This window comes from Rhinoraja longicauda, chromosome 7 (assembly GCF_053455715.1).
Source record: "Rhinoraja longicauda isolate Sanriku21f chromosome 7, sRhiLon1.1, whole genome shotgun sequence".
Lineage (NCBI taxonomy): Eukaryota > Metazoa > Chordata > Chondrichthyes > Rajiformes > Arhynchobatidae > Rhinoraja > Rhinoraja longicauda.
The window spans coordinates 53941572-53967501 of record NC_135959.1 but is presented as its reverse complement, the minus strand read 5'-3'; the positions used below and the strand labels follow the sequence as shown (position 1 = coordinate 53967501).

The window sequence follows — 25930 nt, the reverse complement described above, 5'->3', positions numbered from 1 at the left end:
GCAGGAGGAACGGAATAAAACAAGTGGAAGTGATGTTAGCTGAACGAGGGCAAGAAAGATGTGGAAGTAGGATTTGACTGATGAAATCTGAGGTTCTAGAACATGAATGAAAAATGGATGAATGCTGGAAATATGAGAAACAAGACTGCTGTTTATGTGAAATTGTTGAATTTAGTGTCATCCTATTGTATCACCAGAAGAGTTCATGTTCATAAGTGATAGGAGTAGAATTAGGCCATTCGGCCCATCAATTCTACTCCACCATTCATTCATGGCTGATCTATCTATCCCTCTGAACCCCATTCTTCTGCCTTCTCCCCATAACCCCTGACACCCATACTAATCAAGAATCTATCAATCTCTGCTTTAAAAATATCCATTGACGGCCTCCACAGCCTTCTTTGGCAATTAATTCCACAGATTCACCACCCTCTGACTAAATAAATCCCTCCTCATCTCATTTGTGTCTCCATACACTTTGAACTTTGTGGCTCCATGCACTTCCAATGAATTAAAAGTCAGAGGGGAAGGAAAATTGCAGTGAAGGCCATTTGGAAATTGAGATTAAACTTGCAGACTGAACCGAGATTTTCTGCAAAAGTGGTCATCAATTCAACAATTTCAGATACCCAGTCTTGTAGCTCACATTTCCAGCAGTCGGGTTATTTCAGGTACTTCAGATTTAATTCATCCTACATATCCTTCCTCAAAATATACATTTTCCATCTTCTTTCAGTTGAAATCACCATCACTTGCACCACATCATTCCTCCTGATCTTGAGTCGATCAGACCGTCCTTTTCATTCTCGCTGCCACACCTGGTTTCTCTGCAACTTGTTCCATTTCTGATGTTTTCCCATCGTGATTAAAGACCATCAGCCTGAAACATTAACCCTGTTTCTTTCTCCACTGATGCTGCCTTCTGAGTGAACCTTCTGAGTGGTTCCAGTTTTTTTTTGTCTCTTTGGTCTCTATTGAAATAAAATGTATATCATAATTGCAAACTGTTAAATTACATTTCTTTCACTTAGTAAATGCCCAGCTGTTGTGCTGCTGAACCATTCCAATAATATCACCCATTGGATTCACTGAAAGATGCAATTTAACAATCATCTGAGAGCTATTGCTGACTTATCCAGAATCACTAGATCCTAGATAATGTGCAATACCAGTTGGTAATATAGAGGATTTCCGTAGCATCTTGTTTTGTAGATTGCACAACTTTGCAATAGTTTCCAGCCATACCTGAATTTGCTATGCTTTTTTTTTAATGTGACATTGTCCTAGATGACTTCCTTTGGTGATACATCCTTTAATCCAGAGCCTCAACAAATACTTAATAACCTGGTGAATATGACTCAAATTCCCAATAGAACAGTTTCAAACGTGGATCTTGATTGTAAAAACATTTAATTAAAAATAATGGAAGTTTTAAAAATTAAGTGCAATTATAAGACTCTTACAAAAACCCCATCCAGCACAAATGTTGTAACAATGGAAACATTTTAGTGAAGGAGATTTAAATTGGTAGGGTTATATGCATATTAGAAAATTATAGTTTTATGTAAAACTTAGTAGAGTTTTTTGACAATATCTTTTACATTTCTAAATTAAAAAAAGCAAGAAAGTACCCTCACTAGACTTACATGGCCTTTGAAATACAGTGTAAAGATACATCTGTTTCAAGGAATGTTGAGTTGGCTGTGTATAATAATATTTTTTATTTTACAACTTGAGGACAATGCTTTTTATTCTCTACAGTGATGCAGTATGGTAAAGGAAAATCTTGCTGCTATCGATTCCTAACGAAAGGGCAACAGTGGATTTGGCTCCAAACTCACTACTACATTACCTATCATCAGTGGAACTCCAAACCAGAGTTCATTGTTTGCAAACACACACTTGTGAGGTATGATAACAGTATGGATTGGATTGTGTAATAACTGTATGATGTGTTAGCAAAATCATAAAGTAGACACATTTTGTTAAATAGATCTAGCCACTAAAATCACAAGCAATTCTTATACAATGCTTAAGAATTTCCCAGAAATACTACAAAGTAACCTCATATTCTATTATTAAAACAAAGAGACTAGCAGAAAACCATATCTTTGTTGGTTCAATATTATTCATTATTAATTATTTCCCTATTTTAAAGAAAACTAAAATGTGGTCCAAATAACCAAAATCTATATTTCCAGTTGAAATTGCAACATTGTTTAAGATAAAGGTGTACAAAATCATGAGGAATAGATTGGGTAAATGCAAAGTAGGGAAATCTAGGACCAGAGGACAAGAGGTTCAAGGTGAGGGGGGTGTGGGAGGGATTAATAGGAATCTGAGGGGTAGCTTTTTTACACAAAGGGTGGTTGGAATATGGAACGAGCTGCTGGAGGAGGTAGTTGAGGCAGGTACTACTGTAGGATCTACTGAATCCAACGACCGAAAGCAAAGAACATATGACAATTAGCTGAGCCAGATACCTGTGTCACGTTTATTCCAGAAGCATCTTTTACATACATTCTCACCAATCATCACTCGAGTGCAGATAAGGCCAATTAGTGCGTCTGACCTTGGAGTTGTTATTGAGCTCTTGTGGCTGGACCTTCTCGTGAGGCTGCTGGCAAGTCGCCAGCGGTGACAGGCTGTATGCAAAAGCAACGTGGGCGTGAAGGCACCACACTATCATTACTTTTAAGAGACATTTAGACAAGTACATGGATAGGATAGGTTTGGAGGCATTTAGGCCAAATGCAGGCAGGTGGGACTCATATAGATGGGCATGTTAGTCACCATGGGCAAATTGGGCAGAATGGCCTATTTCCACACTGTATCACTCTGTGACTTTATAAGCGGATGATAACAACAATAAAGAAGCATGACACCATCCAGGACCACAGAAGCCATTCGAACAACACTCACTGTTCACTTCAAACATTCATTACATTTAACCTTGATGCACCGTGGCAGTACTGTATACAATCTACAAAAGTACTGCAACTCTTCACCAACTCCTCTTTGAGATCTTTCCTCAGCACTAAGCCTCTGTCACCCAAAAGGACAACGGTTGGAGACACGTGAGAAAATGGCATTTGCATGTTCCAATCTAAGTCGCACAAATCCTGTCTTCATCACATTTTGATGTTCTTTTGTCATCCCAGGGCTGAGTGCTGTAACTTTCCACCCAATAGTATCACGGCAGTACGTTCTCCACAGCTGTTCGAGAAAGTACCATACCACTAATTTCTCCATAATAATAAAAGGTGGAGCATAAATGCTGACTCTGCCAGCGACACTCACTTCTCATAAATGAATAAAACATTGTCCAAATGGAATTATTAGTTTAAATGAAAGATAACCCTGAAATAAAAAAGCATGGCTTCTTAAAGAAAAGAAAACAATATGCTTTGTATACAATTACACAATACTCTACAAGATAAATTTATATTACAAATACATTGTTTTATTTTTCTATTACCATTTTATTCACCTTAAAATGCAACAGTTATGCTGAGGTTCGAGCACAGCGCCGACACGATATCGGTATGGACGACACCTGTGCCGAGGTTGATGCTTCTGCAACACTAAAGGTAATAACAATGCTGACACATTTCACAATTCTACCAACCTGCTTTATATATTTGCTATTCTGTAAAAATTCTTCTGCATAAATGTTGGACATTTAATTTTATTTGTCAATCAATTGCAAGAAGCTCCCACATTGTAGATTAGTGTAATGGTGTCACTCATGTTATGTGTCATGCTTTTGTAGTTACGCCCCTTTAGCTTTTGAGTGACCACTGCTCGTGTGATTCGGGTTAGTGTAAGTGGGACGTGCAGGCGTGAGGTCGTGCTTGCTATGTAGTTAATAAAGTCTTTGGATCATTATCCAGGTGTAAGGCTTCTGTTATTATACGGTCACCACAACACACACCCACAATGTATATCTAAGGAAACAAGCACAGGGGGAATGCTGCCACCAGCAAGTTTCCTCCAAATTGCACAACTTCCTGATTTGGAATGATATCATCATGTCTTCAATGCCACCAAGTCAGAACTCCATACCGTGGTGAACAGTACCACATGTACTTTGGCAGTTCGTGAAGGCTGTTCACTACCACTATCTGTTCAATGGCGATGTAGCAATGAGTGCCTCACCAGCAAGATCAGCATTGCACGTATTAATGAAGAAAAGCTTCTGTCATTGCACTTGTCATCATCATCCAAGAACGCAAGAAATTGCTGAGTTGTGGATGTAGCCCAGACCATCATACAAACCAGTCTCTCATCCATCGACTCCATCTACACCACGCTGCCATGGCAAGGCCGCCAGCATATTCAAGGAACAGTCTCAACACGGTCTCTCCCTATTCTCTCCTCTCCCATCAGCAGGAGATACAGAAATTTGAAAGCACATACCTACAGATTCAGGGACAGTTTCTTCCCAGCTGTTATCAGGAAACTGAACGGTGCTCTTATCACCTAGAGTGTGGTCCTGACCTCCCATCTGCATTATTGGAGACCTTTGAACTTTTGTTAATCGGACTTAATCAACCTCAATGTCCTATCCTTGCACTAAATGTTGTACCCATTATCCTTTATCTTTGCGCTTTGGACAGCTTGATTGTATTCATGTATAGTCTTTTTTATGACTGAACAGCAGGCTTTTCACTGCGTTTCAGTACACATGACAAAAATAAACAAACAGTAACTTCTCCACATTTGTATTATTCATTATTCTGTGCAGGCACCTGACTCAAGACTTGACCCGCAGCAAAGCCTTAAAGCATTTGAAGTGCTCACTGGCAGCCGATCGCCTTCTTCTTCATCTCAGACCTCACGCAAATCATCTCGTACCTCGATGTCAGAATCTGCATGTACGTGTAATTTTTCTTCTGTTATTTGGAAAGCTTTGGGGGTAACTGTAATCAAATCTATAATATGCTTCAAAACAATTGATTTTAATATTTTTCATTAATTATTAAAGTGTCATATTAATATAATCCTCTTTAGAAACTTGCTACAAAACCAGATCACAAAGCAGTGTTTATTTCAGTGGCACCTGCTTCAAATTTGACTTATAACAGAGTGAAGTGTGATGCAACCATTTCCAGCTTATTTTCCATCACTCTAGAAAGTGGACTGGTTGATTGCTGTTGTGTGTTGTTTTGGTGTATTAAACATATACCAAAATAGCTCAGTCCCCATGTTACACTTGTAAAGTAGTGCATGAGAAATTTGATCGTGGTGCTTGGTCGTGACAATTCTTGATTAGTACGGGTGGTAGAGGTCATGGGGAGAAGGCAGGGGAATGGGGTTAGGAGGGAGAGATAGATCAGCCATGATTGAATGGCAGGGTAGACTTGATGGGCCAAATGGCCTAATTCTACTCCTATCACCTATGAATTGTTGGGCACTTCTGGGTAATCATAAGGTGGTACCAGGTTTGGATCCCACTACATTAAGCCCAGTATAAATTCCATTCCCCCTCTACATTTGATCTCCCAACACCTGGTCTGACACTTCCCGTAATTGTCCATGATCTCCCAACACTCTGACCAATGTCCCAGGTAGTGCCTCTCTCTGGACCCAATACCCGATCGGTTCTGGACCTGACTTCCCCTGGCATGGGCCTGGATATCCCCAGCTGCATCAGTCCCGTCCACAACCCCTTAGTTCCTACACACGGATCTACCCCTCTCAACAGTGGTCCTAATCGCAGCAACCAATGCTGCCTTCTGCCCTGAGTCTTAGACTACAAATGCTGCCAAAACCTGTGGCAGCAGGCAAATGTTCAAGACAATGATTGGTGTGCTGCAGTTAACACCATCCAGCACATCCTTTAGAATGCACCTGAACCACTGGGCTCTGTGTGTATTGCGATTGCTCACTGTTTAACTGTGATGTCCTGTCTCAGCAACACAGAGCAAAGGGCTGCCAGAGCCTAGTGCAATGTCTGCAATTCTGCAGACGCCGCCAACAGTGCAACACGATCCAGGAATACTGCAACACTCGACCAACATTGACCAGGTAGGTTTTGCCATTATTTTGCAGCATGGCATTTGATGCTTTAGTGCTATTACAAAACAAAAAATGTTAACAAAAACAAACATACAAAATGCTGAAATCACTCAGCTGAAATCAATCAGCATCAGTGGGGAGAGAGTTGATGCTTTAGTCAAGGACTTCATAATAAATAATTTAGCTTGATGTGCTGAGTGTTTCCATCATTTAATTTCCTCTTTCTGCAGCTTTAACTCTCTCATTTCTTCTCTCAATCTCACCTTTTATTTTTTAAATGATTGTACATGGAAATAAATATTCTATTTCGTTTCTTGGTTTAGCTCTGCGTGCTTCAGTGAGGATTCTCCAATCTAGTTGGTTGACAGAGGTTTCCAATATCCAGTGGAAGGCACCAAACTAGACATTGGATGACACCCTGGTTAGTCAGATGGGTTGCAGCAGATATACTGACTTGCTTGTGGACCAGCCACGTAAGAATGGGGCCTGACCATCTTCAATTGTGCAATCAATAATCTTCATTCTGTCATGGTGTCAGAAATGGGAATGATTACTGATTGCATAATATTCAATTCCATTCATGATTTGTCATCAATTGAAGCAGCCATGATTGCAGCAAGACCTAGGCAATAATCAGGAATGGAATGGGCCGATAAGTGAAGTCTCACACCTTGTGTGTTACTTTCTGGCCTTTGTTCCAACCCTCCCCCTCCACCTCCCACCCATGTACACCTACCCAGCTTTCTTCCCCCCCCCCCCTACAATCAGTCTGAAGAAGGGTCCCAAACTGAAACATCACTTATCCATGTTCTCCGGAGATGCTGCCTGACCCGCTGATTTACTACAGCACTCTGTGTCGTTTTGTGTAATTCAGCATCTGTAGTTTCTTGTTTCTACAAGTAATATTTGTTCAAAATGAGTACCAGACAGTGGCCATATCCAATAGGAAATATTATATGACAATACAGTGACTGAGTCACCCTTATTAACATCCTTGGCGGCCACTATTGCTGTGTCTACAAAAACAGATCAGAGGCTGGGTAGCCAGCCAAGTGACATACCTCCTAATATCCCAAAGCTTCCCACCATCTGCAAGTGGCTCGTCAGGAGTATGATGAAATACTCTCTATTTACCAGCTTTATTATGTGTGTTTGGGTAGCCAGAAATGTCTTATTTACCATCCAATAATCTGGCCACAGTATTGTGCCATAAAAATGCAAATAATTTCTTGTTTTATTGTTATGTGCTCTGGGCTGAGAATTGTGCAGGTTTATTCCAGATTGCATTCATTATGTTGACATGCTTATTATCTATGGCACAATTCACTTACAAAATGGGGAAGAGATTATTTACATTGTGAAATATTGAGATTACAAATCCAAACAACCATTGTTTTTTTTGTTTTGTTTTAGCTCTTGCATTTTATTTTATTTTCTACATAATTACTAGGTTTATTTCTGACAATTATGTTTCCCTGCTCTTCCTGCAAAATATTGATATCTTGTGACATAAATTATCTTTACAGAAAATACAACACTGTTTTTGATTAAACTGGTAGCTACCACTAAGCCATCTCTTGCTTTGTATTAAAAATCAGAATTATTTTAATCTAGAGCGTTTTTAACATTGGATCGATCCACCTCTTGATTTACTTTTGCAGCCATTATTGCCCCAGGCGACAGCAGTCTCTCAGCCTTCATCAATGACACAGGTTAGTAAGTGAATACACTTCATTTAATTGTATGAATGTATTTTCATTTCAGTGTACTTTTGTCCATTGCGTTCAACCACATTGATACACATGTCAAACAAGAATGAAATCATATATGTACACATGGCTTTAAATTAATTTTTGAACATTTCTTATTCTTTTTTATTTGAATCCTCACCTTGATCATGTTCCCTACTTGAGTGAGTAATTCCAAAGGCCCTTTAGCCCACGAGACCTGTGGTAATACCAAGTTAAACTAATCTCATTTTCCTGCACATGATCCATATCCCTCCATATCACCTGGTGTCCTCTAATGCAGAACCATAAAAGTATTTTTTTGAGATCCTGTCTTGACATTAAGCAAATGGCTTGCCAGAGTAAATGGTAGTTATGAGTGTGTATTTTCAACTTATTTCTGACTCGATTGAGAATTGTACTTGTTGACATGGCTGCCTAACATAAAATGTATCAGATTTAATAATGAACATTTTCAAACAATATATATTGTTCAATGTCCCAGTTCTCAGCACAGTTTGATGTGATTCAATCGCTTAAGGGCCAGTTAGAGCAACGGACTCGTATTCTCCAAGCTAACATCACGTGGCAGCAAGAAGAACTCCAAAAAATTCAGGAACAACTGTGCATGGTGGATAGCTCAAGTTTACAGGTGAAAATACACAACTTTTCTTTATTTATGTAGTGAAATAAATGGTGCATTATTGGACCAGTGGTTTATTTTATATCTGCTTTACCTGCTTCAAGATCAAGTTTTTTGTTTGCATATTAGGAAAGAAAATAATTACAGTTTAAATAATACATCAGAACAGGTTAGATTCAGTACGAAGGTTGGGTAAGAAGTTTCCTTTGTGCTTTGCAATCCTGCAGCTGTTAGAAAGGAGAATGGTGAATGAATGGAAACTCCAAATGAAACATCCGGGAAGCTTATCCATGAGTTTCAGAGTTAGACCCTATCTGTGGAATTCTCTGCCTCAGAAGGCAGTGGAGGCCAATTCTCTGAATGCATTCAAGAGAGAGTTAGATAGAGCTCTTAAGGATAGCGGAGTCAGGGGGTATGGGGAGAAGGCAGGAACGGGGTACTGATTGAGAATGATCAGCCATGATCACATTGAATGGTGGTGTTGGCTCGAAGGGCCGAATGGCCTACTCCTGCACCTATTGTCTATTGTCTATTGTCACCCTTTGTTCAGGAGTAACAATTTACCATTTGCCTGCTTTTGGCCCATATCCCTCACTAGGACTATCACTCTGCTTTTTTTCAAACTAGTATCATGATTTTTTTACTTGTGAACACTGATGGGGATATAATTTAACCTCTCAAATGAAAGGCAGTCATGAGTATCTCTAACAGTGCAGCAACCTCAGTATAGGACTGGAGTATAGACATGGATGATGTGTTGAAACAAAAGCCCACAAACAGAGGCAAAGAAGCTTCTACTGATCGAGACTAAAAATTAATAAAATATGCATAATCCTTGAATTGGTAATTTCTCTTCCAGTTCTAGTTATTTTGAAGTTCATATGTTATTTCATCCTGTGGGCAGTCACACTTTTGTCTGGAAACTAGACCCATTTCTGACAGTTTATTTATTACAGATCACACAGAGTCTGTGATCGTAGTTGACGCTTTGCTGCAAATGTTGCCAGTTCTGTAGAACTACCCAGGGTGGACGACGAGGACGTAAAGCAGCTCCCACCCCAATGGTGTCGCTCAGGGTTCGGTCCTTGCACCGACCCTGTATAACATCTACACTTCTGACTTTCCAGCCACCTCAGCCAAATGGTACATGTACGGCCGATGACGTCGCCCTCACAATATCGTTCACGCATGTTAAGGAGGTGGAAGAAAAGCTCTCTGCTGACATGGGTGCCATATGTAGGTACCTGGAAACCTGGAGGCTGAAGCTATCTACCACGAAGACAGTGTCATCAATATTTCACCTTAGAAATAAACTGGCGAACTACCGTCTTAAGGTGCAGCTAGACTCAGTCAACTTTCTCAACTTTGACCCAAACCCCTCATACCTTGGCGTCAAACTAGATTGCAGCCCCACCTACAAAAGCCATCTGATGAAGCTGAAGAGCAAAGTTTGTGCTAGAGTATCCTTAGTCAGGCGCCTTGCTAGCACAAACTGGGGTGCATCCTTCAGCATCCTGAAAACTTTGGTAATGGCCCTAGCACATGCACCTGCAGAATACTGTGCACCGACCGATATGGACACAGAGCACTCACACTCGCAGACTGGATGTGCCCCTACATGAAACAATGAGGATCATCCCAGGCTGCATCCACTGCACCCCACTGAGTCACTTACCATTTCTTTCTGGGATTCAACCACCCCAAGCCCGTCGTGATAACATCTGTGGACGACTGCATCAGAAGGTTGCTCAGCCTAACCACCTGCATGACATCCTCTATGAGAAGGAGGCCCCATGTTGGTTGCGCTCACGGAAGCCTCTGCGCCCATACATGGAGAGTCTGGATGCAGTGAGCAATGCAGCACTAGCTGTCCCAGAAGGACTCTAGTCATACTTTGAGACCTGGTCAACACACCCTCCAGGCAACAACCTCCGCAGGAAGGCCTGGGTTCAACTGAACAGGCTACGAACTGGTGCTGGTCGTTTTACAGCCAACATGAAAAGATGGGGCAGACACTGACCTCTGCCCTTGTGGTCAAGTACAGACCAACAAACATGTCCTAAAGGAATGGGCTGTGACAGGACCTTCCTGCCCACTATATAATTGATGACCCCCAATTAGAGACTTACCTCACCAATTGCCACTTTTGATTGTTGTAGTTGACATACGAAAGAGAGAGAGAGAGACACAGAGTCTGTTTGGCACATATTACATCTGCTCAGCACCATGTCCTATTGAAAACCCTCCCATTGTGAGTTTGGACTGTGCATTTCTGGATATGTTATATCTAAGCACTGCTGATACTTTTCTAGTCATTCATGCACTATCGTCTCTGCTTTATCACTCGCAACTGCTGCCACAATGTACAACTTACTCTATTATTAGTTCCAGTAAAATACAGTAGGAGCAAGTCCTGCAGCAAGTTGCATATTAAAGGATCCATACTGTGACACTGTTACCTGCAATGGTCTGCCTGAGATCTTAATGCTTTGTGGATTGTAGATACCATATTGGGTTTCACTGTGTTCATTGTCACTATGCATAACAGAAATACGTGCTACAATCTCTGCAGGGATAAATTTTGTGTTTCACAGTGGCTTGGAGCAACTTGTGGCATTAGACTCTATCTGCCCTGATGATTGTAAGGTGAGAACAGTATGACGGGTTCATGATCCACACCTCACCCTACCCCGCCCATCTCTTGCTTTCCCTCTCCTCAGTGGCAGTTTTTTATGCCACTATATTGTGCCTGCCTTGGAGATGCTTCTTTTGAGGCTGTGTCTTATTCCCCCTGATTCCTACCACAAGAAGCAGCAGCTGAGATCACTGTAAGCAACTGGAACTGAATGTTTGATCAGGCAATATTTTTAAGGATAGACACAAAATGCTAGAGTAACTCAGCGGGACAGGCATCATCTCTGGAAAGAAGAAATGAAGAAGGGTCTTGCCCAAAACATCATGCATTCCTTCTTTCCAGAGATGCTGCCTGTCCCACTGAGTTACTCCAGCATTTTGTGTCTATCTTCGGTTTAAACCAGCAATTGCAGTTCCTTCTTACACAATATTTTTAAGGTACAGTTTCCCAGATTGTCAGAGATTTTGTGAAGTGTAAGATCACAGAATTATCCTTGCCCCTCAAATTCAGCAGCTAAGATTCAAACATGTCACTAAAGGTTGAAAATACTATGTTTTATCTTGCTTTTATTCCTTTCAGTTATTCCTGCAACAGCCAGTTTCAATCAATTTTGGTTCATTGCAACACCAAGAGTCACAACAGCAAAAACAGCAACAAATGGATGTAATGGTGCAAAACCAGGATACTCATGATAAACAGATACAGGTACCAGTAATTAGATGTATTTGTAACAGATTCATAGGGAAACAAGTAAACATTCATAAACAAGCTGAACTCATAGCTTATCACCATAAAGTGGTTTTTATTCACAAAATGCTGGAGTAACTCAGCAGGTCAGGCAGCATCTCGGGAGATGCTCCTGAGAAAATTACTACCACTTTACAAATGATTTATGTTGATTTATGTTGATGCTTCTCCAGCGGAGCTTACTACCCAATGGATTGACTGGGGTAAAAAGTGCAAATTGATTTATTAGAATACATAAGTACAAGATGGAAAAAAATAGGAAAGGTAGGACAAAATGGGAAGAATCCTGTGTAGAGAATATGACTGAGTAATCTGTTTTCAAGATGTAAATTTGAATGGAATGACGAGGCAAATGAGCAGACCCAACAATCTGGTAAACGTGCAGTGGTGAGCATGAATGAATAAAAATATGGCATAGCAAGCTATGTAATTTCAGGAGATGCACAGTAATAATGGTATAACATTTTTAAAGTTTTACATTAAATCGAGATTGTTCATTAAATAAATCATTTAGATTTTTAATTTTCTTATGGAATGAAGTTATACATGCTTTTAAAACTTCAATGTGGTCGGCTGGAGGCCAGATTGTGCTGATGGCTACTCAGGCAGGTCGGCCGAGAATTGTTGGCTGGTTACAGTGTACATACCAGAGTGGATTATGGACTTCTATCACTGCATTGCGGAAGTATGGAACGTCCTGGATTCACCACTTAACGTTATGCTTGTCACAGTTGGTATACGAAAAGTGACACCATTCAATGGAGTTGCCAATTTTCATTGTTAAGGGGGTTTTTTAAAACTTCATAGCTGTTAATATTATGTTTTCAATTAATTGACATGATATAATTGTGCTTTCAAATAAGTTTTTCAAAGGTATTTTTTTTATTTTTATAATTTGAAAGCATTTTCATTGTCTCTAGATTGTCAGAAAAGTCTTTCTGACATCATGAATCCTTATTGTTTTGATGTGTTTATGCTTTATTCTTAATTGTTCACTGTATGTTTGTGTTGTCATTTGTGAGCGGAGCACTAAGGCACATTCCTTGTATATGCACATGGCCAATAAACTTATTCATTCATTCATTCATTCATGAACTGCCACTAAGTTATCTGGGAAGTCCAATGGTGGGGCATCAGTTTATGCTGTCTGACGATAGACACAAAATGCTGGAGTAACTCAGTGGGTCAGGCAGCTTCTCTGGAGAAAAAGAATAGGTGCTGTCTGTCTCCTTCTCATGTGCTCTATATCATGGGGAGTGAGCCCAAAGGTGTTTGGGATCCAGATGTGTGACCACGGGAATCTGATCCATTGGGTTTGGAATTAAATGATCTCTTTTGGCAAGAAAACCAATGCTTCCAAATGTTTTTACAGGATGTTAAAAGCATGCTTGGTGGACAGATCATACGTACTCCCCTCTCCAACCAGTCATCTGGTAACCTGGCATTACACTTGAGCAGCCCTATGATGATCTCTCAGACTCCCACAATGACGCTCCAGAGAGAAGGCACTGTTGGTCAATCAAGTTCCAACTTCAATCAAGATGGGCACTTAAGGTAAAAGCAATTGTTATTTTCTAGAATTACAATCAATGAACCACAGATTTATAGAGATTTACAGCACACAGTGAGAACTTTTGTCCTTTCATTGCTAAAGGAATCTTTGGCAAAGGTAAAATGGTCACTGCTGCCGATGATCAGCCACAATTGTGTTGAATGGTGGAGCAGGCCAATTGGCCATCTCCTGCCCCTACAGTCCATGATTCTATTTCCAAGCTGACCAAAATTGAAGCAATCTAGATTATTTTAACTCTTTGACCTTAGCCAGTTACAGACTAGGTCTAAAATTTGTATGGGGTTTCAAGTACAAAAGCCCATTTTCAGGCTATTATTTTTCATCCTTTTCTAGCTTATATTTTTCAATAACAGCATTTACCCCTTGCAAAATATTTTCTGCCAGCGGTGTGTTGTCTTTTACAGGTCAGGTATAGACTTAATAGATGAGAGCAGAATAAATTAGTTATTTCCACACATTTAGCTGCATTGGCCTCCTGTCTTTTTTTTTCACTGCTCCCCTTTTTCTCAGTCATTTTGTAGTCCATGTTTGGGTCTGTGTGAATAATGTAGTGGCCAAAGTAGAGTTATCTTGTTTTTCCCATCATCAGATAATTAATTAGGGTTTTCAAAGGAAATCATAGATGAAGTCTCATTAAAAGAGGCTTTGCAACGTAACGCCAACCTAAATAAAGCAAACCTAAATTATGCATATAATTAAGAGCGAATAAATAATAATATATAAAAACAAGGTGTGGTTAAAGTGGCGAAATAAAAATATTTTGACATTGATTACATTACAATATCATTTTTTCCCCCAAAAAACTAGCATGTTTGGCCCCTATTTATAGTCTTGCAAGTTATAGCTTTTCAAGTACTCATCCAGATATCATAGAGTCAGGCAGCATAGAAACAGGCCCTTTGGTCTAACTTGCCTATGCAAACCAAGATGTCCCGTCTGCACCGGTCTCACCTGCTCGCATTTCACCCATCTCCCTCTAAACCTTTCTTATCTATATACATTTCCAAAGGTATTTTATATGTTGTGATAGTACCTGCCTCAACTACCTCATCTAACGGCTCTTTCCATATACCCACCATCCTATGTGTGAAAAGGTTGCCCCTCAGGTTCCTATTAAATCTTTCCCCTCTCACCTTAAACCTATGTCCTTTGGTTCTTGGTTCCCCTTCTCTGGGTAAAAGACTCAAACGCGAGAAGGATCTCTGCTACCCATTCACGCAGTAAGTTCCATATCCCCACGACTCTTCGAGCCAGGACCCCTTGGCTCCAGACTCAGAAATTCAAACCTTTAGCCAGTATTTGGACTACTGTTTTATCTAAACAGAGGTTAAAAAGCTGAGTTTCAGAGATGCTTGGGGGATAAGGGATTGTCCATGTCATCCTGTATTTTTGATATTGTTACAAACCCCAGAAGGAGGGACCTTAAAGAGGGAAATGGACCTGATGGAAGAAGGTGAAGTAGGCCTCAGTAGTAATGGCCAAAATCATCCCATTTACCAGCATTACCACCTCATTCTTAGGTCAATGGTATAATGCACACAGGAATAGTATAGAATGAGCATACTCCTCCCTGCAATTTCAAGGAATGGGTTAGGCAGAAGCGGCCTGTAGGACTGGAGGAAGGGAAATACGGACTCTATGGAGAGGAGTCTTGGTTTAGGTTTATTATTGTCACATGTCCAGGTTCAGTGAAAGCTTTATTTTGCATGCTATCCAAGCAGCTCAGATATACTATACTTAGATACAATCTGTTGAAACATGTAAATAGATAGAGCATAGGGGAACGCACAGAGTGCAGAATATAGTTCTCAGCATTGTAGCGCACTGTAATGCAGCAGTTCCTTAGACAAAGTCCAACGGCGTCAGAGGTGAATCGAACAATACCCTAACTAATAGAAAGGCTGTTCAGAAGCCTGATAGCAGAGGGGAAGAAACTATTCCTGAGTCTGGTAGTGCAAGCTTTCAAGTTTCTGGGCCTCCTGGCAGACGGAAGCAGGGAAGGAAGGAATGACCAGGGTAGGACAAGACTTTATGTCAGCTGCTTTTCCACGGCAACATGAAGTGTAGATGGTGTCAAGTCTGGTTTATGTAATGGACTGGGGTACATCTACAACTCTCTGCAATACCTTGTTGTCTTGGGCAGAGTTGTTCCCAAACCAAGCTGTGATGCAACCTGACAGTATGCTTTCTATGGTGCAGAAGTTTGCAAGAATTACTGGATTGTTAGAGATTCCGAAAACACCTAGTTTAATCTTTTTAATAACTTTCCCATGTCTTTATCTGAATTAAATCTTTCGTTCCTTCTCTTTATCTTCCTGCACTTGAATCCATTAAATTCAGCCACGCTAACTTTCACTTACATCTTAGACCTTCATTTCTATTAAGATGATGCAGTTATTTTTCCAGTTCATTTAGACCACTGATGCCCACTTTCTCTCAGTGCACTATGACCAGCTGTAACTTTCAGCAATTTACAGTACATAACCGTGAAACCCTAAGATAAGCCTGTCTATAGGCAGATGTGATTCAATGATTTGCTACTCAAAATCAGTGTTACTAGGTACATAGAGTCAGACAACAAAACAGGCCCTTTGGCCCAGCTTCGCCATGCCAACCAAGATGTCCCATCTACGCTGGTCCACCTGCTGCTTTTGGTCCATACCCCTAAATCTTTCCTATCTATGCACCTGTCTGCGTGTCTTTTAAATGTTGATATAGTACCTACCTCAACTACCATCGCTGGCAGCTTGATCCATGTATCCACCACCCTCTGTGTCAAATGCTTTATAAATGTTTCCCATTTCTCTCCACTTTGTTAAACCTATTGAAGAGGTATTTTTTCAACTTGTTGATTTAGTTGCACAAGTTCAAGAAAATAGCTGAAACAGATTTTTTTCTGCAATCCATGGTTCAGATTTAATTGCAGGATTAGATTTCGGCAAAAAGCATCAAGAGAGTTTTTTGAGAATCATGATTAAGTGCAAGCCCAAGATATTTTCTGCTGCCTGTCCATTAATATTTGCTAACCAATGTGCTTTTTGCAAAATAAATTTAAACTGATTTGTTCAAATTCATGATATTGTAGCGACCATAGAGAATGGTCCAGGTCGTCGAACCCTCGGATTGGCCAGCGAGGTCACGTGGGAACGCGACCATGGGGATTGGTCCAGGGAGCGACATCGCTGATTGGCCAGCGATGTCATGTGCGCGTTTGGCGCCCGATTTAGTCAGTTCGGCGAAGTCTTCGAAGAAGACAGTAAGTTTGTGATGGTTGTCCTTTACCTTGTTGTTTAACTCTGTATTCGAATATTGCGGCTGCAATAAACTTCTTCTACAACCAACAAGTTTCGGACTCGCCATATTGGTGACCCCGACGTGATCTGGACGATCACCGAATAAGCAGGAACCCGACGCCTCGTTGACGATGACCGCGCCGGGCACACCGGAGTCAAGCGCGGCAAGCGTTCATCTTCCGTTGTTTTGGACGCACGCACCGCAAGCTTGGTTTATCCACACCGAAGCTCAATTTCATATAAAGAAGGTGTCGGACGAATCCACGATGTACTACTACCTCGTCAGCGCCCTATCGCCGGACACAACCAAGCGCGTGATGCGGTTCATCGTGGATCCACCTGCGGAAAACAAGTACGAGGCCATGAAGAAAGTATTACTGCGAATCTTCGGGTTTAATAAGCATGGTGGTGCGGCAAGACTTCTGCACCTACCGGATCTTGGAGATCAACTGCCTTCCGTCCTCATGTCCGAAATGATGATGCTAGCCGGTGAGCATATGGACTGCCCTATGTTCGAACAGGCATTCCGCGAGAAACTTCCCGAGGATGTCCGACTGCTGCTCACGGATTGGTCTTTTAAGGACCCCGAAGCATATGCAGCGAAAGCGGACGCGCTCATAGCGGCAAAAAACAAGGCAAGTGGTTCGATCAACAAGGTCTCGACATCAGTGACCACGCCACAGCGACGGCAAGATGGCGCCACATCTCCCGCCAATTCTCCGAAAGCCCGCCAAAAAGATCCGCACAAGCGCGGCTGGTGCTATTATCACCTACGATGGGGTAACGAATCCCGCAACTGCCGTTTGCCTTGTACCTTCGCGGGAAATGCCTAGGCCGATCGTACATAGGGGCAGTTACGATTGGCCAGAACCGGCGCCTCTATGTCCATGATCGATTCACGGACACCGAATTTTTGGTAGACACGGGAGCCATCGTCAGCATAGTGCCGCCGACCGACCTCGAAACCAGATCGGGTAAGACAGGTCCCACCCTCATCCCGGTTAATGGCAGCCCAATTCGCACTTTCGGTACACGGAAGATGTCCCTTGTGTTAGGCCTCCGCACGTACGAATGGCCATTCATCATAGCCGACGTCAAACAAGCGATCCTGGGCGCAGATTTTCTCTGGGCTTTTTCACTGGTTCCTGATGTCCGCGGTAACGACCTCCGACCCTCCGCCGAAGATGAGCACGTCGCTCCGACAATCGCCTCCTCGCCCAGCCCTACTGTCCAGGCCGTCGTCGCGGCCCCCGACTCGTATGCTGCGATTCTGGCAGAGTTTCCAGAGCTGCTCATCCAACGTTTTGACACGCCTTCGGCCAAGCACGGCGTGGTCCATCACATCCGCACCGAAGGCCCTCCCGTTTTCGCTCGGGCCAGGAGACTACCGCCAGACAAACTGGTGGTGGCACGGGCGGAGTTCAGGAAAATGGAGGAAATGGGAATTGTCCGTCAGTCTGACAGCCCGTGGGCCTCGCCGTTACATATGGTCTCCAAGGCATCTGGGGGGTGGAGACCATGTGGCGATTATCGGCGTCTCAATGCTGTCACCACGGCTGATCGCTACCCCATACCGCACCTACAGGATTTTTCATCTGGGCTGGAAGGAGCGGTGGTGTTTTCCAAAATCGATTTGGTGCGAGGATACCATCAGATTCCGGTGCGACCGGAGGACATACAGAAAACTGCAACAATTACTCCGTTCGGGTTGTTTGAATGGTTGCGTATGCCCTTCGGTTTAAAGAACGCGGCACAGGCTTTCCAGCGACTGATGGACCGCGTGGGCCGGGGTTTACCCTTTGTGTTTATTTATTTAGACGACATCCTGGTCGCCAGCCCCTCAGTGCAGGAACACCAGGCCCATTTGCGGACCGTGTTCCAGCGGCTCCAAGACCACGGGCTCATTATCCAACCCTCCAAATGTCAATTCGGCTTTCCTGCTCTTGATTTCCTAGGGCACAGAATTACCCCTGCCGGCGCCTCCCCTTTGCCCGAGAAGGTGGAGGCTATCCGGGCATTTCCCAGGCCCACCACAGTAAAAGGGCTACAGGAGTTCGTAGGCATGGTTAATTTCTACCATAGGTTCGTTCCGGCAGCTGCGCGAGTCATGCGCCCACTTTTCCAATGCCTGGCAGGGAATCCGGTAGAGTTGATATGGTCCCCGACCGCAGAGTCGGCTTTTACAGCAGCTAAGGCAGCCTTGGCAGACACCACCATGTTGGTCCATCCGAGCCCCTCCGCCCCCACGGCCCTGACGGTTGACGCCTCTGACGTGGCGGTGGGCGGGGTTCTGGAGCAGCAGGTCGGTGGCCGTTGGCAGCCTTTAGCGTTTTTCAGCCGGCAACTAAATTCGGCCGAGCTGAAGTATAGCGCATTTGACCGAGAGCTTCTGGCTCTCTATTTAGCTGTTCGTCATTTCAGGTACTTCCTCGAGGGCCGCCCATTTGTGGCCTTTACGGACCACAAACCATTAACATTTGCTTTTTTGAAATTGTCTGACCCATGGTCGGCCCGCCAGCAGCGGCACCTGACTGCTATCTCCGAATTTACCACCGATGTCCGTCATGTCGCGGGTAAGCTTAATGCCGTTGCTGACGCCCTGTCTAGACCCCCTATTTCGGCGGTGGACTGCGAAGTGGATCCCCAGGAGCTTGCGGAGGCACAGCTTCTGGCGGATACCGTTTCGGCTTACCGGTCCACCACTTCGGGATTGAAGTTCGCCCAGGTAGCTTGTGGGTCGGCGGGCACAAAAGTCTGGTGCGATGTTTCTCTTCCCCGTCCCAGGCCGGTAGTACCGCCCTCCCTTCAGCGCCGGGTTTTCGATGCCATTCATGGGCTGGCGCACCCGTCCATCCGTTCCACCTCTGCCTTGGTAGCAGCGAGGTTTGTCTGGCATGGCCTACGGAAACAGGTAGCGGGGTGGGCACGTTCCTGCGTGCCCTGTCAGACCGCTAAAGTCCAGCGCCACGTCCAGCCCCCCGCACAGGATTTCGAGGTCCCGGCTGTTCGTTTTTTCCACATCCACGTGGATTTGGTCGGGCCCTTGCCTTCCTCCCGGGGCTACACCCACCTCCTCACGGTGGTGGATCGGTTCACCCGGTGGCCAGAGGCTTTCCCATTGTTTGATATTTCGTCAGCGTCTTGTGCTAGGACTTTGGCCCTTCATTGGGTAGCTCGTTTCGGGGTCCCGGCAGTTATTACCACTGACAGAGGGCCACAGTTCACTTCGTCCCTCTGGGCCGCGCTTGCAGAACTGTACGGGTCCAAGTTACAACCCACGACTGCATATCACCCCCAGGCAAATGGACTCGTAGAAAGGTTCCACCGCCAACTTAAGGCGTCCCTCAGTGCAAGGCTTGAAGGCCCGGACTGGGTAGACCAGCTCCCTTGGGTTCTGTTGGGCATCCAGACTGCTCCCAAGCTAGATCTCGGTGCGTCGTCCGCAGAGCTAGTATATGGCTCGACACTTCGAGTACCCGGAGATCTGTTTCCGGACCCTTCAGACCAGCTGCCTACAGTCCCATCAGTGTTAGCGTCTCTCCGGGAACGGGTGGGCTCCCTGGCTCCAGTTCCGACTTCACGTCATGGGTGTCCCATGGTACATGAACCGCCTTCCCTGAAGGACTGTGAGTTCGTTTTTCTGCGAAAAGATTCCCATCGCGCCCCGTTGCAGAGGGTCTATCAAGGGCCGTTCCGGGTTTTGCGTAAGGGAACGGCTACCTTCACCTTAGACATGGGCGGCAAGAGTGAGCTCGTCTCGGTGTCCCGGCTTAAACCTGCCCATTTGGATCCGGATCAACCAGTCCTGGTCGGTCAAACCCCTAGGAGAGGCCGACCTCCGTTAGTTCCGCTCAGTCCAGGACCCCCCGTTCCGACAGTCCCTCCAGGACCCCCCGTTCCGGCAGCTCCTCCAGGACCCCCCGTTCCGGCAGCTCCTCCAGGACCCCCCGTTCCGGTAGTTCCTCCAGGACCTCCCGTTCCGGCTGTTCCGCCAAGTCCGGAACCCCCGGCTCCTGTGGTTCAGGCTGTCCCTCTCCGTACTCGTTATGGTCGCGAAATCCGGCTCCTTGCTAGGTTCCGCACCTCGGGTTCTGGGGGGGGTCATGTAGCGACCATAGAGAATGGTCCAGGTCGTCGAACCCTCGGATTGGCCAGCGAGGTCACGTGGGAACGCGACCATGGGGATTGGTCCAGGGAGCGACATCGCTGATTGGCCAGCGATGTCATGTGCGCGTTTGGCGCCCGATTTAGTCAGTTCGGCGAAGTCTTCGAAGAAGACAGTAAGTTTGTGATGGTTGTCCTTTACCTTGTTGTTTAACTCTGGATTCGAATATTGCGGCTGCAATAAACTTCTTCTACAACCAACAAGTTTCGGACTCGCCATAATATGATGCCATTTTCAGAGGCAGTTGTCATAGCAGAAGTCAATGGGATTTGTGTTGTTGCCTTTCAGTGTGTTCATTACGTCAGTTGACCTTCATCATTGAAGAATTAGTTGGTGCAGATATCAATGCTGGACAAGAATGTTTAAATATACTCACAGCACGTTATTTTTATTTAATTTTATCCTTGACATGGCAGTATTAAGCCCAGTTCACATTTTCTGCTAATTATTTTCACAATGTGACTGCAATGCAACTGCAATGGTAATTGCAACATTTATCACAGACTCTTAACCAAAAAAAACCATGCAAGAATAAACAATTGAAAATAAGATCTAAAAAGTTAATTTTGGAGTTGCATTCAGAAGCTTAGCCCTGCACAGCAAGTATTGTGATTTTTCTATTTCTGACATAAAATCTAGGAAATATTGTCTCTCCATTACTGCTCTGTTTGAGTTGTGTTAATATATTGATATTAAAACTCCAGACATCCTTGGCAGGGACTTTCTGAGCCAGATGTGAATGTGATTTTCACCCATGCATCCAGTTTTACATATTAATGGGATATAACTATGGTGAAAATTTATTAAATTCTGACAAAGGGTCACAGATGTTAAGTGTTTTTCTTTCCATAAAGGCTGCCTGACCTGCTGAGCTTTTTCTCAGCATTTTCTGTTATTGTTGAAAATCTGCTCTGTGGTTTATCTTCGGCAATACAATTATACATAGCATTTAAAAATATAACGGCAGCATGAGTGGACTAGCATCTAATCTCAGTTTCATCAAACCTATTTTAGCTTGATTGATCTCATAATTAATCAATTAGAGTTTCTATATGTGGAGAGAATATTTGAGAACATGATGTATGTTTGCAACTATCAATCTATTCATCTGGTGTATTTGAAGTAGCACCTAGCTGGAAAAAAACATACTTAGGAAATGACCATGTGAGCTATTAACTAATTTTATTTCTGTTTAAAGAATGCTACTGAGTCAACCTATTCAACCAATGATGCCCATTACCTGTCACACAAGACAACCCATGGAGTTCAATACCACAGGACAACAAGCTAAGTATGTCAAATCTAAGTGTCGGTTCCCATTGTGGCTAAACCTTGTGTTGTCGCTCTGTGACCGTTCATTTTCTGACATTGTCATCTGGAAAAATAGACATTTATCTAAGGCAAATGTGAATTCCAATATTTATAGAAACCTAATTCGATCTTGATTGATCATATCCGTACAAAGGAGAAATAAATAGCTAATAATTTGGGCTTTGTAAAATCAAGATATATTGTTCAAGAAATGTTTGAAACAAGTAAGAAATTGTTGAAAGGGGTGGAGGAACGGGAAAAAAAGGTCTTGAAAAGAATGAAAGACAGGAGTGTACATAAATGATGAATGATGATAATGCAAGGCACAGATAGATAGGTATTGCACAGGAAAACAAAGAATAGCTGGTGGATCAGACTCATTATCAAGTATTTATTATCCAGAAATGGCTATGATCTAATGACTCAGTAACAGCCATCGTTTTACCAATGAGTTCAACGAATTGTGATTCATGACTGGCAAAATTTCATCTTTAAATACTTAAAGTGATCTAGTCCATTACCTTACAATCTATTGATGTTGATATTTTTTCCACAAATGTATCTAACAGGTACACACAAGGACAGGAGGTCCCCCAAATTTTGGCAACACAGCCAGTGAGAAATAGTGTGCCAATAGTCTCCAATACTGTGCTTATGAGTCAAATAATAACAGCTCCAGGATTTTCTTTCCCGCATTCATCCCTCTCTCAGCAAACTATGCAACTTCAACACCAGCAGCCGCAACACTACTTACAGGTAAATTATTAATGGGGATCTTGCTACTGAAACAAACCAAACTGTATCTGGGTTTAGAGGTTTGATGATCACAATGGTCTTACAGTGTCCATAATAAGTTTGAATGCCTCTTTTCACCATACATAAGCTGTTATTTACCTCTGAAGAAGGAGACTGAATTCACAATCAATTTGAAGATGTGAGCACATAATATTTCAGTGACATTTTGTATCAGAAATGTATCAGTTTCAGATGAGATGTTTGGCAAAGACTGTAAGCCCTGCTAAGATTATCATAATATTTTAATGCTGTACTTGTTTCCTTTCAATTGATTTCAACCAGCTTTTATTACCATTTTTCTCTTTTACACTTTAAAGATTTTTAAATTATTATTTACTATTTTATATCAGCTATTTCTGAAGTGCTGTTCATTGCAACACATTCTGTTTTAAAAGGCAGTTTCATGTGCTTGTACAGTTGTACAATTATAAATTGGGTTAATTACACATCTGGTAATCAGGAATTTGTTTTACAACAGACACAAACATCTGGCTCCCTGCAAGATGAACAATCAGAACTGCTCTCACTCCCTTCCTATTCACAGCAACAGGATATTATGGGATACCATTCACAACCTCAGCAAAGACCACATGTTCAGCACCTCTCTGAGTCATCAAACATTTAACTCACCTACCAGTCTTTCAATGATGAAAAAAGATATACTTCAAACCCTGAATAAACACAATATTTATTCTTTTGGTTTAACGAATCAGCAGCTAATGTGCTGAATTGTCATTGTCTTAGTGGTAAGGAAAGGTCCACCATGGATTTTAAGGCAACTGGTGGTCCAGCACCTCCTTTAATCCAGACAAAATTACAAAAGCACACTTGAAATTCCCCCCACCCCCCCAGAAATCCCCCCGAAAATGTGGCCAGGTGAGGTGGCCAATCTCAACCTCATTGGGACTTCTGCGCCGATTGGCGGGTTGAATTTGCCCCCTGTAGCCGGGGCTCTGGAACTCCAGCCTGACCAAAGCTGGCAGATCCGTTCCCTTAGCAGACTTCCGCGGCCGATTTTGAAGGCCAGTATCTTGGCACCTCAGCGGCCTAAGCAGACTGTTCCAGTACCATTGGATTCCTCTTGGAGGCCGTGACCTCTGTTGGTCTGGCAAAATGGGTAATCCAGAAAGGCTCTGGAACCAAGGAGGCTGGAAAATCGGTGGTGGACCTGTATAATAAAATATGTTAAAATATAAAGTTTCAAAACAGATCATAAGAACATACTTTAACTACATTTCTATCCCTTGAAAGCGGAATTAGAATGAAACATTTGAAAGGTTCTTTCAGTTTTGAATTATGAGTCACAATGATATGTTTGATTGTTATCATTCAGTTTTAAGTTTTGATCATTTGAATACAAAGTGACTGCATCTGCTGCATCTAATGTATTAAAATACAAGTGGCATTTTGAATTTGTGGAAATGATTATTGAGCTTGTTCCTCAGCTCACACGCATGGTCCAAGCATAAATAGTACAGTTGTTGCATTTTTCTACATATTGATGGTAATTTTATAACTGCAGCTGGAAAAGACTTTGCTTCTCATCAACACATTTCAGAAATTCAGGTCTCATCATTTGACTATTCAACAATGGGTAAAGTGTACCAGCATTTCCAATATACAATCTTACTGGAATTTTGCAATCAAAATTGCAATAGCAGGAATTTGCTACAAATATAGTTAGCTAGCCAGTAATTCCCCATGCCTTTTCTAAATTTTGTTAATGCATTGCAAATTTTAGTACGGGAGAATTCAAGCCTTGTGAGAAAAATATACCCTGTGCACAAACTTAGCTTTTATGTTTGCAATGTAACCCTGTTCGTGTTATGTATTGAACATATATTTTACAATTTCCTGTGGTAAATAACAAAATTAGTACATTTAAGGAACATACTTTGGCCAAATCCTTTCAGCCCTGTGGGATGTTTTCATTTTAACTTTAATGTAACAACTAATAATTAAAAAGCATCAATTCTACAACAATGGACATTTTTTTTAAAATTGTTTACTTTGTGCTGTATGATTTTCAGAAACATGCACTTTTTCTGATTTGTATGTTTTGTTAATGCTGTATTTGTTAAATAAAATTCTCTAAGTAAAATGTGAGAAAGGAATTGTCTACAGACAGATAATGTAATATATGAGTTATTTCTGTATAAATGATTCTTTGAAAAAAGTGGATTTTAGTCTAATTTTGTATAAAATGCATAAAATCATTTCATTTTTGTCTGTGATCATTTTGTAATAAATAGTAATAATTTATAAAGACACAAAAAGACAGCTGTATATATCTATGCATATTTGTAACAATATTGTATAAATATTGTATACAGTGAGCTTGCATTTCCTGTACATTTGTTATTCTTTAAAATGCACAAAATCCATAAAACATGACCCAAAAGGGCTTTGTGATTTGTCCATGTTATGAATACAATTACAATATAATCGTATCCTCCCCTCCCTCCCACTCTCCAAGTTACAAATATATGCAACCAAGCCTGATCCCTCTACGGCATTGATGTGCTGAGGGATCTTGGGATCCAGGTCTGTAGCCCCCTGAAAATAGCAACGTAAGTGGATAAAGTGGTAAAGAGGGTGTATAATATGTTTTCCTTCATTGGTTGGGGCACTGAGCATAAAAGTCAAGAAGTCATGATGCTGTTATTTCCGGCTTTGGTTCTGCTGCATTTGGAATATTAAATGCAGTTCTGGTCTCCCATTACAGGAGGGATATGGAAGTTTGAGAGAGGCTGCAGAAGAGGTTTATGAGAATGCTGCCTGTATTAGAGGGTATTTACAAGAAAAGGTTGGACAAACTTGGATTGTTTTCTTTGGAACACTGGAGGTTGAGGGGAGATATGATAGTATATAAAATTATTAGAAACATAGATAGGATAGACAGTCAATTTTTTTTTCTATGGTGGAAATGCCAAAGACTAGTGTGCACAGCTTTAAAGTAAGAGAGACATTTAAAGTAAATGGTGTTTTTTTTACACAGAAGGTGGTGGGATTCTGAAACA

The 25930-nt window shown here is 42.4% G+C and overlaps 1 protein-coding gene across 1 annotated transcript in view; it reads left to right on the top strand.

The window, feature by feature from the left end:
* Positions 1-25085, top strand: part of LOC144595293 (neuronal PAS domain-containing protein 2-like) — a 64294-nt gene extending 39209 nt beyond the window's left edge. Inside the window, exons 11-21 of the mRNA XM_078402603.1 lie at positions 1762-1909; positions 3506-3590; positions 4748-4877; positions 5918-6030; positions 7683-7733; positions 8254-8400; positions 11606-11731; positions 13146-13327; positions 22003-22095; positions 22685-22871; positions 23389-25085. Of these exons, the coding sequence (XP_078258729.1) occupies positions 1762-1909; positions 3506-3590; positions 4748-4877; positions 5918-6030; positions 7683-7733; positions 8254-8400; positions 11606-11731; positions 13146-13327; positions 22003-22095; positions 22685-22871; positions 23389-23535 (1409 nt within the window). The 3' untranslated portion in view covers positions 23536-25085. The remainder of the gene's footprint in view (positions 1-1761; positions 1910-3505; positions 3591-4747; positions 4878-5917; positions 6031-7682; positions 7734-8253; positions 8401-11605; positions 11732-13145; positions 13328-22002; positions 22096-22684; positions 22872-23388) is intronic.
* The last annotated feature ends 845 nt before the right edge of the window (positions 25086-25930 follow it).